The 14,114-nt window shown below is 39.8% G+C and overlaps 1 protein-coding gene and 1 long non-coding RNA gene across 4 annotated transcripts in view; one reads left to right on the top strand and one right to left on the bottom strand.

Annotated features, from left to right (window-relative positions):
* Positions 1–11,632, top strand: part of arap2 (ArfGAP with RhoGAP domain, ankyrin repeat and PH domain 2) — a 139,322-nt gene extending 127,690 nt beyond the window's left edge. For all 3 annotated transcript variants that reach the window (XM_020629236.3, XM_020629234.3, XM_065950534.1), the window contains 6 exons: positions 579–712; positions 1,558–1,640; positions 6,119–6,154; positions 7,819–7,882; positions 9,739–9,864; positions 10,323–11,632. In XM_020629236.3, coding sequence (XP_020484892.2) covers positions 579–712; positions 1,558–1,640; positions 6,119–6,154; positions 7,819–7,882; positions 9,739–9,864; positions 10,323–10,652 — 773 coding nt within the window. In that variant the 3' untranslated portion in view covers positions 10,653–11,632. The remainder of the gene's footprint in view (positions 1–578; positions 713–1,557; positions 1,641–6,118; positions 6,155–7,818; positions 7,883–9,738; positions 9,865–10,322) is intronic.
* Positions 8,474–9,325, bottom strand: LOC136177492 (uncharacterized). The gene is made up of 2 exons (XR_010665095.1): positions 9,164–9,325; positions 8,474–9,081 (listed from the first exon to the last, which is right to left on the bottom strand). It is a non-coding gene; the product is annotated as an uncharacterized lncRNA (long non-coding RNA).
* Positions 11,633–14,114: the final 2,482 nt, after the last annotated feature.

Here is a 14,114-nt window from a genome sequence, read left to right on the forward strand (position 1 = left end):
GGATGAATGAATGGACAGTTATGTTCGATGGATGGATGGATGGATAGTTGGGTTGAATGGATGGATGGATGGATGGAAAGGAAACACATAGGAGTTATATGATAATTACATATAAATATTAAAATTTACAAATAAATACATTCAGGGATTAAACCGACTGAAAAGGTGTGGGCTGCAGCCTTGGCTTGTTATTTTACACAACATACTCTGTTAGGCAACCCTTTAACTGCACACCAAGACGGGGGATCCAGTAGCCTAGTGGTTAGTGTGTGCGCCCAATGTATGGAGGCTATGCTGATGGTGTTGTTTGCCTTTTTAGCTCATGCAAATGCATCAGAATCATTTGCAGTTGTTTTTATGACCAGCTAAAGAAAATCAGCGCAGGAGCTGAAAGCAACAACAAAAAACACTAACCTTTCACAACCAAAAAGCTGAAAACTGCTCATTATAGACATTTAACCTAAAAAGGCCTTACATGACAAATCTGTTATCTTGACTGATATAAGAATACTTCATTGATTAAACCAAGCAACAACTCTTTAAAAGTCTTTAACTGTTTTCTTTGCACTTCACAACAGACCAAAAGCAGTTTTTAAAAGGCGACTATCTGAAGTTCAGCGATGGATCCTCCAAACTGCTGTCGGGGCACAAGTTCCAGGATAAATATGTTGTCCTCTGTGCTGAGAAGCTGCTGCTCTACAGAGATATCAAAGTAAGGACACTTTTATTTCAGCTTTATCTGCTGCCACATCGACTGTAGACAGGCAGCAGTGGGGGGAAAAGAGAGAGAGGCTGTATCACATGTTTCAAAGCTTTTTAGAGACGTGTTAATTTCATCTCCCTGGTGACTTGTCCATCTCTTGGATCCAAGTATCAAAACCATGACCACGTAATACAACATAACCATAATGGCGGACTTCCCACTCGCTCTTGAAAAGGAGGAAGAAAACAGTGTGTGCTTCAGAAAGGACCAGCATGGTCCGAGATCCCTGGAGGGCTTTTCTTTTCAGCACATTTCTCCAGCTGAAACATGGGATTTGGAAGGGAAAAAAAAAAAAAACACAAGGAGTGTGAAGAAATGTTAATAATTGATGGAGGTGCAATAATTCTGGCAGGAGGGTGAATAGTGAGTGGTGGTGTTGTGGGGGTGGGTGCCTTTACTGGAAGTGTTTCTAAATATCAGGTTGCAGGAGAATGTGCCTAATTGCTGCGCTAAATACAAAGGAAATTAGAAGTGTTACTGAGATTTAATTGATATTAGTTGGCCTCTACAATTATTGCCAGGTCTGTATTTAGCACAAATTAAGTTGGATGAAACAGAGATTGGGTGGTGGATTGGTGACGCGGGGGTGTCTGAGGCAGCCTCACAACTTTGATTCTGTTCCTTTTGTTCTTTTTCTACTTTGTTCTGGGCTCCTTTGCTGTTAGGTAGAAAACAAACGTTTGCTGCTAATGATTTCAATTGATTGTTGTGTTGGTGGTTCATGAAGCTGAGTTTAACATCCTTATGTACTTTGTTCATCCAAAATATCCAAAACTGGCCGTCTTCTTTTCCAGGGCACTAAAGCCGAGAAAGCGATCCAGCTACACTCTGTGAAATGTTACCTCGGCCTGAGGAAGAAGCTCAAACCTCCAACCAGGTAAACGCACAAAAATGATTTATTTTGGAATAAAGATGATTTTTTTTTTTAGAAAATTAACCCAAACTCAAGTTCCTGTTAGCTTGTTTTTACCCTATAACCTCATCCACTGTAGAAGACAAGGAAATGTGGAGGAACTCTTTCACAATAAAATGCATTATTTAAAGATGTTAGAGTAAATGCATTTTTAGTCTTTGACACAGTTCCTGTTGTAACTGTACAAAATAAAATACAATTGTGATGAAGTGCATGATTGGCCAATTTCATCACTCTAAAAAAAGCTGCAAAATACAACATATTTTATAAACCGCCATCCAGGTAATTTGGGTGAATGCACAAAAAAAACCCTGAAATTTAATTATCTAAATTTGAATGTGAGTCAATGGCAAAACCATTCAGAATTCAGATGCATTCCTTTCTGTTGTATTTTTAAAGCATTGAACTCAAACTTTGGATCCTGTCGGCTTGTTTTTTTTTGTATCATTCTTCTCCATCCACCGTAAAAGAGCGGAATATGTGGATATGAAATCCCAACAGTATATGGAAAAGTTGTCAAAGTTAAAAAAAGAAATGTTCCTCTTTTTTCGCACGTGACTGCAAATTCATGGCTGATTTGACCACTCTGGCAAATTGCACATCCTTAAACCTTCATAATACGACATATTCTTTAAAACCTTCATAAAGTTGAATTGCATTCAATTGCACAAAATATATTCCCACATTTAAATGTAGGCACCGATGCAAACATTTTATTTTGAATAAATGAACTCAACTTTATTTCCTGTCGTCCTGATTTAATCACAGGACAACATCCACTGTTTCAGATATTCAACTGAGTATTTCACAATAAAACGCATCATCATTGGGGGACATAGTTAGCCGAGTGCAAGCCTTGGTTCAAATCCGACCTGTGGCTCCTTTCCCAAATGTCATTCCCCACTCTCGCTCTCTCCTTGATTTCTAACTCTATCCACTGTCCTATCTCTAATCAAAAGGCAAAAAGCCCTGAAATAAACCTTTAAGAAAATGCATCATCGTGTGGAGAGAAGTAGTCAAAGCTATAAACATGTTTGTCCTTTGACAATATGACTTATGCTGATGGATAACATCTAAAAGAACAATCATCCTCTGTGGTTAGAGGATGATACAAGGCTGAAATCCTTTACAATAAAATGCATTATGTGTTTAAAAAAAAACACAGTTAAATAAACATCCCTTTTGGGGGGACTACCTCTGAAAATGCATCAAAAAAACAAACTGAAATGACTGTGATTGGCTACTTAAACCACTGCAGAAGTTTGCCTCTGCTATAAGCTGCAGAATATAACATATGATATAAATTCAGTCCCCTAGCTTGGGGTTTGTATTTTTTCCCCAGCCCCTGTAAAATGCAATTTATGTGCATTTATTCATTTGCTGCAATATTCTGTGTTTCCATCAGCAAAGTGGTTTTCATTGCCATGCGCATATTACAGAAAACTCTTGTTGATCGCCCTGCTGCGGCGAGTCTCTCTCCCTCTGTGAGCAGCCAATAAAACCACATTACCACAGTTTTTTTTTTTACACCTGCTTCTGTACGCCGTTAAATCACAGGAGGTAGACGTCCTCGGTCAATCAACAATAATGAGCCTCTGCTCTTTGTATACATGTCCAATCCCTCCTGGCATATTTGGTGCGATAAATCAAACATTAGTACAAACTATTTTTCTGTAGTTCTTTATTGTTGCACAAACATGGCTGCTTTATGAATGTGGTCAAGCATGACTTATTAGGGTCCAAATAACTCCTGCATTTCTTCATGAGTACAACCTCCTGTGTTATTAAGACAAACTGGTGTTCTTCAGCATTGCTGCGGTTTGTTTTGGAGAGTATTTTCTCCGTAATTGTGCGCAACAGTTTTGTGCATTTGTCCCCTAAAAAAACGATATATTGCGTTTTCTCTTCCCTCAAAGTTTAACATCACCAGCACATACCCCTGACCCCTTTCTTACTCCTCACTGTAACACAATTGATTAAACGTAATTGCATTTTAACAAATACAAATTATGAACCTCTGCGTCTCCGGATAGAAAACGCTGCTGCTCCTGTTTTATTTTAATGATCCTCCATGATTATAATTTATGACACATGCCACAAACCCTTTTTCCAGGTCTTGTTGGTCAAACAACGAGGAAATATATATTTTTTGAAAAGCCAAAGCCAATATTTCACATTAATTCCTCATAATTTTCCCCATGTCGGAATTTCACCGTCCGGGGGAAGCATGAAAAATGAGTCTGGCGAGCTGCTGTCTGCAGTCCTTCAGGGGGGATAAAAAAAAATAAAAAAAAAGTGGATAAGAGCAAGAAAGTGTTATGCTGGAGAGAGAAACAGAGGAGGAGGAGGGACAGAAGGAGAGAATGATGCAGCGTGGAATCATAGATAGATACTGTTGAGTGGGCTGCAGGAGAAGTGATACGGCGAATAAAGAAATAAAGACGGAGTGCTGAGAGCGTGGTAGTGAGAGGGTTAGGAGAGGCAGCGCTCCAGCACCTCATTAGGTAGAGGTCTGTCTGTGAGCGGCCTATTGCGTGGTTGGATCGGCTGCCTTAACTCACAGGAGTGGTGCTCCAGGCTCTCTCTCTCTCTCTCTCTGTCTCTCTCTCTCTCTCTCTCTCTCTCTCTCTGTGCACCCACTTTCCCTTTGTTCTTTCCTCACTTCTCCTCTCCTGTTCAGCAACAGCTGTGAGAGGTTGCCTCTTCATTACCTCTGAAACAGACATATGTACATGTATACACGCAGCGTGTTACATGTAGACACTCCTTTAAAGCTAGCAATGTTCGTTGCAGCTTGTAAACACCACGTTTCAAATGTCGCCCCTCCTCCTGGGCTCATCACAAGAAAGCAAACACTGTTAGAGTGTACATTTACTGCGTGTACCTACACTGCAAGCTTCCTGAGAATATTACATTTGTTATGATGGAAAAGCCAATGATTAAGCCAGCTTGCACAAGCTAATGGCCGGTGTTTGGCACCTGCCTGTCCAACAGAAAGCAGGCCAACTCGGGGTCAGCGGGTGAAAGCCAAACCAAGTTTTATCCACTTCCTCTCACTTTGATAAAATGTTCTCTTCTTTGCCGCTATGTCCAAATTCGCAATGTTATCAACTTACAAACTCGCCTGCTAGCTGTCATTGGCTGGGTAAACACATCCCCTCCCCATCCAGAAACGTCCAGCGTCAACTAAAACATCCAAAGACAGACAGAGGACAGGCTCTGTGCAGACAAAGACACTAAAACTAATGTATGGAAGCCCGTAAGTGAAGATTTTTTTAAAGTCTACAATTAATTCATTAGGAAAAAGCTACTGACTCTGTCTTTAAGCATCGAAAGAATGTTGCACTCTGGGAAGAGGGATCTGTATTTAGCTTTTAGCTAAATCCTTGGTAAAAAGTAAGAGGGACCTTGTTAGGTGGGGGTTGTTTCTGTTCGTATAAATCCAATGAAGAAATCGTGAAACAGACTGGAGATTATAACACCACTTAATCGGCCGAGGTCAGACAACTTCATCAAACAAGCATGCGTCCAAATCACTTGACTGACAAAGTGCTGACCAAGTAACAGTGTTCACAGTGCTGCTTATATTCTGTCAAAAAGGTGCAACCCACAAATTCCTTTCTATTTGGGTGCATCACCATAAAACAATAAAGATGACATGACACTGATTTGTATACGTAACAGTTGCTGACAACATATAGTTGGCTCTTATCCAAACATAGATCTGCTACTACTTAGGTGCTTCACCCATATAAGGTTACAGCTTCAGACACCTAAAGGTAGGAGTGTTAACAGGCGGTAGACAGACTTGAATAATACATTTCACAAAGTTACCAAGATGAATGAATTTCATGAAAATTTGTACTAACAGACCTTTTACAGAGTTTTTGTTTTTTATGTGAGATTCAGGTACTCAATAAGTGCTGGAGGCTAAAACTTCAAGAAAATTGTTCTGTTTTTCAAATGCACTACAATCAGTCAATATACGAGTTATAACAAGAAAATAAATAAAATGTATGTTTACAGCAACTTAATAAACACATGTGTAAGAATAAACAGAAAGACATGCCAAATAAAAAGGAGGGGGGTTAAAATCTGGTTGAATGAACAACTTGGGGTTAAGTGTCTTTTGGCTGCAGGAGCTGGGGATCGAACCTCAGACCTTTCGGTGGAGAGATGACTGACTCTACCACTGAGCAATTCAGTTACTCTCACAGCAAAATGTACCTGAGGCATTTAGTTGAGCCTTGATTGCGTTTTAATAATAATTTAATTTACACTGGTTTGATCTGTTCTGAGGTTCTATAGTTTAATATTCCACATGTCTTTTTGAAAAACATGTTTGTAAGCTTCATCTTTTCAGTGAAGGCAGTGTTACAGGACATTGTAAGTTGCAGAAGTGAACTCTAAAAACTGTGACCTGTCTTCTTCTTGTTAAACAGCTGGGGCTTCACCGTCTACACTGATAAACAACAATGGTGAGTGCGTGCAGAGGTTCTCCATTTCATAATTGATGAGTCTGACTTTTCCCCTTTCCCCTTGAAATATCCCTCAAGTGAAAGACTCAAGGGGGTGCAGAGATTTCAAAATAATAAAATGTTAAAGTTAAATCCAAGTGGGTAAGTAGTGGCGCTATCAGTGTAGGTAAAAATATATGAGAGTATGATAATGAAGCATACAAAGTGAATAGACACAGTCATTGAATCAATTTGTGCTTTTTCTTGTATACGTGATCGGCTCAGTTACAGAGCTACAGTCAAGTTGACAAATATTCCTTTTTTTTGATATTGGGATAAACACATTCAGAATTCAATTTCACATATCTGAATTCAGTGAACATTCCTGACAACACTGAGACTAGAACAACATCTGAAACAATATCTGAAAGTTCAAGAGAATGCTGGGCTTTCATGTTTAGCCATGCTCGCAACAAGCCTCTGCTCTGGCTGAAAATAACTTGTTGATGTGTGGCATATATTTTTGATTTGGTGCTAGATAGCAACAATAAAGCACAGCACTAGCAATACCATATAGCACACTAGCATGCTGAGCTCCACTGTAGCTAACAGGGCTATTAGCATGAACTAGTTAACCGCTAATAATTCTTTTATTTTGATCGCGATTGATCACATGCCATTTTGTCCCTTTAGGCGCACCGTAGATTAGCCTCCGCAGTGTCTCCCTATAGTCAGAGTGATGAATGGAATGACACTACTGAACCTTTGAAAGTCTCATTTCATTTTCAAAAACTCAGCTGACGAGTCCAAAGTAATATCCACCTTAAGACATGAAACATTTCAGAGAACAAAAGAACAAAAGTTCTCTTTTCAGAGGTTAAGTTCATGTCGTCACCTTTTGATCTACCAGAAGGTCCTTCGTTTATTTCAATTTCATCGCCTTAAGTACAGCATGAGACAGAACCTTTTTTATTTGTATATGCAAATTAATGGACTTTCAAACATGCAGTTGAAAGTCTGATCAATTGCAATTAACTATTGAAATCTTGCGATTGGTTCGGATTCAAATTTTAACCGTTTGACAGCCCAAGTAGTTACCTTTATTGGTATTAACCACTAGCGAGACTAAGAAATAAGCTTCATCTCTGTGAGCTTGGTAGCTTGACTCACGGCCTTTTCAGCATGATTAAAGCCATTTCTCACTTAAACTTTAACGTCTACCTTTTGGGCCCCTGTGTCTTCAGGGCTGCTTTTCTGATTTATGCAGTTTTGATGAAAAGAAAAGAACGTAGGCGATACAATTAAGCAGAAAAAATTAACTTGTGGATAGGCAAGTTCATCTAGTTTACAGCGAGACAATTTGGAGTGAATTTTGATTTGCATACTTTGATTTAGTACTTAAGTACTTTATAATATATGAACAAGTTAACTAAAGTTCAAACCGAACAGGTTTTATATCAGCCATCGTCTTATGACTGCTGCAAAGGCGTACTCTGCCCCATCAGGATCATGTAATCATAGGTTATATCTGCCCACATACCATCAAGTCTACTTATTCATATTGATCAATGAACCGAATCCCCTGAGAAGATCGCCGCTTCCAATCCAGTCACCTGGTTATAATTAGTGTGAAAACGATGCAGTGAAATCAGCGACTTCTTTAACCCGGCTGTTTTCCTCCTCAGGCATTTCTGCTGCGAGAAGAGGGAGGCGCAGGTCATATGGGTGACACAAATCATCAGGATGAAGGTAAGATGACGTGCAGCACAGAGATGTTAAGAGTGCGCTCATGCAAAAAAAAAAAAAAGCTTCACCGAGCAATGAGATAAGCAGAGCATGCAGCGACTTTGGGAGTGCAGGAGAAGTTTATGTATCCTCTCTCTCTCTCTCTAAACCTTTTTTACTTTTGTGCTGCAAGCTCCCCCCCAAAAAATATCACTGAATGTGACACGCACGTTGTGGCCACATCCGTCCTTATTTGGATGAAAAATACGCTCGATTACGGCCGGAATGAATCACCTTTTTTTACAATCCATATCTCAGAGCAAGGAGATATGATAAATCATATTTATCCCAATCATCCATTTCCAGTCGCAGTTAGGCAGATGGAATAGAAAAACAGGGGGAAGAAGTGTAAAGTTTTCGAGGTCACTCAGCAATAACATAAATCACTTTATGTGGAAAAGCTGTGAGAATAAGGTCAAGGCGACCATAACAATCGCATTGTGGTGCTTAGCCGCGAGATACAGCTAAGTGTTGTTGCTGTCAGTCGCTGACACAGCACATATGGCATAAATAATGCAAGGCAGAGCAAACACAGGCAGAGCAGCGACGGATGTGTCATATATATATATATATTTTATTATTTCTCCTTCTAAAATTCATTCCTAACTACTTAATAGTGGAATAACTCTCTTCTCCCCCTCATTAGACTAAATTTATGGTCTATTTTCTGCTCATTTCCAAATAAATCAGCAGAACTCGGAACGCCACACTCATCCCTGATTTAAAAACCTTTGCCGTATCTTGAGCTTTCACGGCTCTGCGTTGTTGTTTTTTTTTTTTCATCTTGTTTAATCAGTGTTTGCTCTCAGCTCGGCTTCCTTTATGGGAACCTGTCTGCAAAGGAAAAAAAAGTGTTGTTTATCACAGGTGCTTACTGTAAAAGCCTTTTAGTGCCTTAGTTTGGGTTCACGAGTAAAAAGGGCAACACTGTCTGCGAGGAGATTGATCTAAAGGGAAAGCCAATTTTTGCCTGTTGTTTCGAGGTGTTTATTTCTGCGGCTTCAGTGACTTTACTCTGCTCTTTGCAGAACTCTTCGATCTGCAACAGCTAAATCTATAGCAGACTGGAGGCGGCTAAAAAATATTAGGATTCTCCCCCATAGTCCGCTAAATATCAGGATTGTCAGCTTCCAACGTCCGGGGCTCCTGGGAAGGACACAGGACTTGTGGGAAGGGCAGAGAGAAAGTGCAGATGAGAAAAGTAGACAGAGAGCACTTCAGTGGTCTTGATTTGCTTTCTCTTACTTGTTAGTGAGCATTGTGCGCTGACAGTTTCCATAGCAACTACCAATGGAGGACCTAATTTTTTGAAGCAAGCTGCCTGGAATGGATGGTGGGGTGGGGAGGGGGGGGGGGCGAGCGTCGGAGGGTTGGAGAAGAGGAGGTTGTAAAAGGTCCAAGGACGAGTCCGAGCTGTGATGAAATAAGGATTTGTTAAAGAGAGACAGTTGTGTAGGTCGGGGGGGGGGGGGGGGGGCACACTGATATAAAAGGAGACATTGTTAAAGAGAAAGTTTAGCCAGAGATCAAAACACAGTTGGATCGCTGTGATGGAACGAAGGATCGTCACCCTCTGGCTTATTTTGAGATGCTTGTGCTCGTCTGGCCAGCAGCAATTTATATCTATACATCCTGCATAGTCACACCAACTTTCTTTACTTGAAGTTGTTTTACTTTGAGTCATGCTGCAGCTCAAAAAAAGTGCAAACATGACTTTTATATGAAATAAAGGCAACACATTTATATAAACTATCTTTCTTTTCCTCTTTTCTTGTATTTTACTGTATGGCTAAATCAGGCTGTTTGTTGTGTGTTTGCAGCACGGGTCTGACCTTTTTTCAAGGAGCCTCAACACAAATGAAGCTGCAGATCACACATTCTCCACAGGGGGAGCTGTGACTGAAGGCCAGAAGATTCCACCTCACAACCACAACCCAAGCAAACAGGTGAGAAATCAAAAGCCCTTTTCGGACGGCCTTTTTTTTTTTTTCCCGCGAAAGTGCCGTAACTAAGCTCAGCCATCGGCACGTCTTTGTTCATTCATAATGATTCCGCAACAGCATAATATATGTTTGCCAGTCTGGGAATTCACATTACGTTTCGGCGTTGCGAAAGAGGCCAAAAGGTCCCCAAAAAAGGCTTCATGATTAAAATTGTACGGTGAACCCAGCCTCGTGATACGTTTGCTAAAAGCAAAACTGTGGTAGATTTCAAACAGAAATGACCAAATAATGCATCTAACCATCATCTCTTGTCATCCTGTTACTCAACACCTTATTAGTAACTAAATAGAATTTGTAGATTTTGGCACAAGAAACTCTGCTGATTTTGGGACAGAGTAAAAGTGTCCCCTGTAGTCTTCAGTCCATTCTAACCTTCTATTATCTGCCATATTTCCCCCCAGCTGCCAGACAGGAGGACTTCAGTTGAAGACGTCAAACTGAGGCCATCCAACGCCCCCACTCTCCCCCCGAAGACGAACAACACGCTTAAGACCCCAGAGGTCCCGCGCAGGAGACCCTCTGTGGATGTCTGTCAGCCTCAACACTTTCCCTCCAGGTCTCTATCCAGACAATCACAGCCCATGTCTTTACCCCTCCCTCCCCAGAGCGGCTGTAAGACACTCGGCAGGAGGCCTGTCCTGGGCGGCGAGGCCATTATTCCGTCTAATCTGCTGAACGAACTCAACTTGGTGCTGAGCAAGACAGGCCGCAGTGCCAAGAGCAATGATTGATAGGAAGAGGAGTCAGGAGAAATGAGAGGCACCTCGAACGGTCAGGCAAACATTACAGAGCTGAATAGTGAAGAGAGATGTTGCGACTGACAAAAAAAAAAAAAAAAAAAAAGACCACACATTGCAGATCAAGAGAAAGTAAGCAGCTTTCATAAGAGGAATTCATAGCCTGGAGACCGATTTTGAACTTGGTTATATAAAGGGATGTAGATGCACAAAGGGGGAAGTGGAAAACAGGTGCAGGAGACACTGGAGAGGTCATACAGACCTCGCCTGGACAGCGCGCTGACCCAAGCATTACAAAGCATGATATGCTTTATATGCCAGAATTTGTGACGAGAATACATTCAGGGGTCAAACCTCTGAAGTTTTGGTCACTGCTTGCTACTTGCTTTTAAGTTTCCAGGTCCTTTTAAAAAGAAGCTGCTTGGACCACGTCTGAAAAGTGATGTGATAAGGTAAATAAACTTGTTTTTTTTTTTTATAGCTATGTAATGTGGTTGCACATATGAATATAACAGTAAAGTAATAAATCTCAATATTTTTGTAATCATTAGTGGAAAAGTCCACCATCCTAGCAGAGACTGTAAATGTGTTTAGAAAAGCAAAGGGACTGACAAAGGTGATAGACAGATCAAGCTGTATAGATAAAGGATGGAAAATGGCAAGTTTAGTGCAATCTAGTCATTTACGTAGCTAATGAACTCACGTTTTTGTATGCACAAGATACGATTTAAGCTTCTGGTGGGGGAAAAAGTTCCATACGCACATATTTATTTGCTATTTTTCATGTCTTTCTTATTTTACCCTGTTTTTTTTTACAGTTTCCATCAATGTTTTCACTGTAACCATTAGCCAGCTACTGTAGCAGGGATTTTTCAGCATCATGCCCCAATTCCAATTTGCACTGCCTGTCACCAAATGTAACTTACAATGTAAAATAGAAAGATAACAATAAAAATCATAAATGTATTACTTAACCATGTATTCTTACTTGATGAATTACATTTGGTCTACAAGTCTGAACACCTTCCTATTTAGTGAAAAAAAAGTTTATGATAAATGCTAGTAGCCAATTTTAGCAAACGCCTGTTAATATTAGCTGTTTTTTAAAATGTCAAAATATAGAATGTCTGCCCCAGAAGAGCAAGGTAAGTAATCATTTGCTGTCAGACTATAGTGTTGAAAAGTTAGATTACATTTCATACTGTTGAAAAAGGGCTATCGATTGCGAGAGGTGTCACCATTTCTCCTTCGAATTAGATGATATGAAGAGCCAATCTCTGACTTTTGTTATTTAAATTCCATTGAGACAGGATACGATACAATCGTCAGACATTAAAGGTCACATAGTATACTCTTTTTTTCAACAAGAATAAATACGTCTCAGAGCTCCCCTAAACATGTCTGTGAAGTTTCTTGTCATTTGATCATGCCTATAAACCCCTCTATTTCAGCCTTGCTCAGAACAGGCTGTTTCTGTGTCTGTACCTTTAAATGAAAATGAGCCGTGTCTGACCACGCCCCTTTTGAAGTGCTTGGGTGGCTCGGGCTTTCTTGCACCCTGCCCCTATTGTTTACGTTGAGAAGGCAGATTCAGAGGGCAGAACAAACACCTAGCTGTGGGAGTGTCACCCACCTGGGGGAGGGGTTACTGCCCTTTGTGATGTCACAGAGGGAAAATCTCCAAACAGCCTGTAACAACATGATGATGCACATTGGTATATCTGTCAGGTCTGTCCTCAAAAGGAGAAGAAAACAACTTTTAAAAAGTTTGTTGTAAATGGATGGATCACTTCTCGAGGCCTTTGAGGTCGTCAGGGAAGCTAAACTCTGATTGACTGTTGCGACACAGAATCAATCAGATTTGTGGCTCACGTTAAAATATTTGACCTATAATGGATTGTTAGCTTCCTCATTCTCCGTTTAAAAAGACATCTTTAAAATAAATATGAGAGATATGGCCAACTCTACCAACTGAGCCACTTGTGACTTCTTGTGTAAACCAGTGTACATCTAGTAATGAAAGATACAGATGTACACAGAACAGAAAACTCAAAGTACCTGGTCTTTTTCGATTCTCTAGTTTTTATTTTTATTTTTCAAAATCCAAAACAAAAAAGAACCAACCAGAATTTACATTTTTAGACACTATGAAATCCATTATCACCCCCACGCCCTTTCCAAAGATTAGATGGAAATGGAAATAACAACAAGCAAAATGGACTCTTTCATGACATTACATACAAATGTAGTAATGTCAGAATAAAGAAGAAACATGAATGTATGGCTCCAAAAGAATCTTTTAATCTGTTTGTTTGTTTTTTGTTTTCCTAAACCTACTTTAAAAAAGCATGCAATGTTGCCTTTTATTACTTTCTTCTCCACACTGCTCTCTAATGAGATTCATCTTGTTAGTTGGTGCAAAATAAAAATGTATTTTTTGGCTGATAGCTTTTGCTCGAAAATTCTCTTTCCTGTGTTTTTCACAGGAACAGTTTGTAGAGGTGTCTGTCACCGTGTCAGTGGTTAACAGGAAGACGGATACACGCATCAATATCTTGTGGGGCAGATTGTCACTTTCATACTCTAATTGCTTGAAAATGACAAATAAAGCAGGTTCCATCAGATAATTACAGGGAGGAAATATGTGTCAGTGCAGAAGGAAAGCTATTAAAATAATACTGCGAAAAGAAGAAAAAAAAAAGTCATATGATGATAAAAATGTGGGATAAACATCATCGTTGTTTAATGATGATTACAGAGATTGCATTCTGGTTTATTACGCATCATGATTGTTTTTTCTCCTCGCTTCAAGTGCGAAGAGTTTTTTTTTTTTATAATCTGTGTTTTATGTCTATTTAATTATTGCATCTGTTCTCTGCAGGTCCTTTTTGTCCACCAGGTAAATCAGCTCAGAATATACACGGTACATAGGGAATTCAATGAGACATGCTGCATGTGCTCTATGAACATATCTGCAGGAATGTGAGACCAGATGCATATTTCAACATGAAGACTTCTGCGTCTTTATCTTATTTATAAGTAATTAAAACATCATTTTATTCATAGATTTCATCAAATTCTGCTTTTTTTTTTCCAGTGTGATATGTAAAAATAAACCCCCTCGTCTCAAGTCACACCCTCCTGCTGAATTATGTATAGCAGTCTGAAAATGCACACGTAGGCAATTGTCGCACAGGTTCCTCCATGAAAAATTCATATTAACATTTTATTTTCATTATGCCTCATATACCAGCCGCTTGTCCTTTGTTTCATGTCCTTATATTCCAATCATAGAGCCGCCACGTTTTTGCATTCATGGTCCAAGCATTTCTTATTAGGGCTTTGTTTGCACTTTGCATATGTGTTTTGTTTTCGTTCCTCGTCTGCATGACTTATATAACTGTATTTAGTGCAACTGTGGCAATGAGTATGTTTCTTCTTAATTGGCCTGTTGAG

The sequence above is a fragment of the Labrus bergylta genome, chromosome 22 (assembly GCF_963930695.1).
Source record: "Labrus bergylta chromosome 22, fLabBer1.1, whole genome shotgun sequence".
Lineage (NCBI taxonomy): Eukaryota > Metazoa > Chordata > Actinopteri > Labriformes > Labridae > Labrus > Labrus bergylta.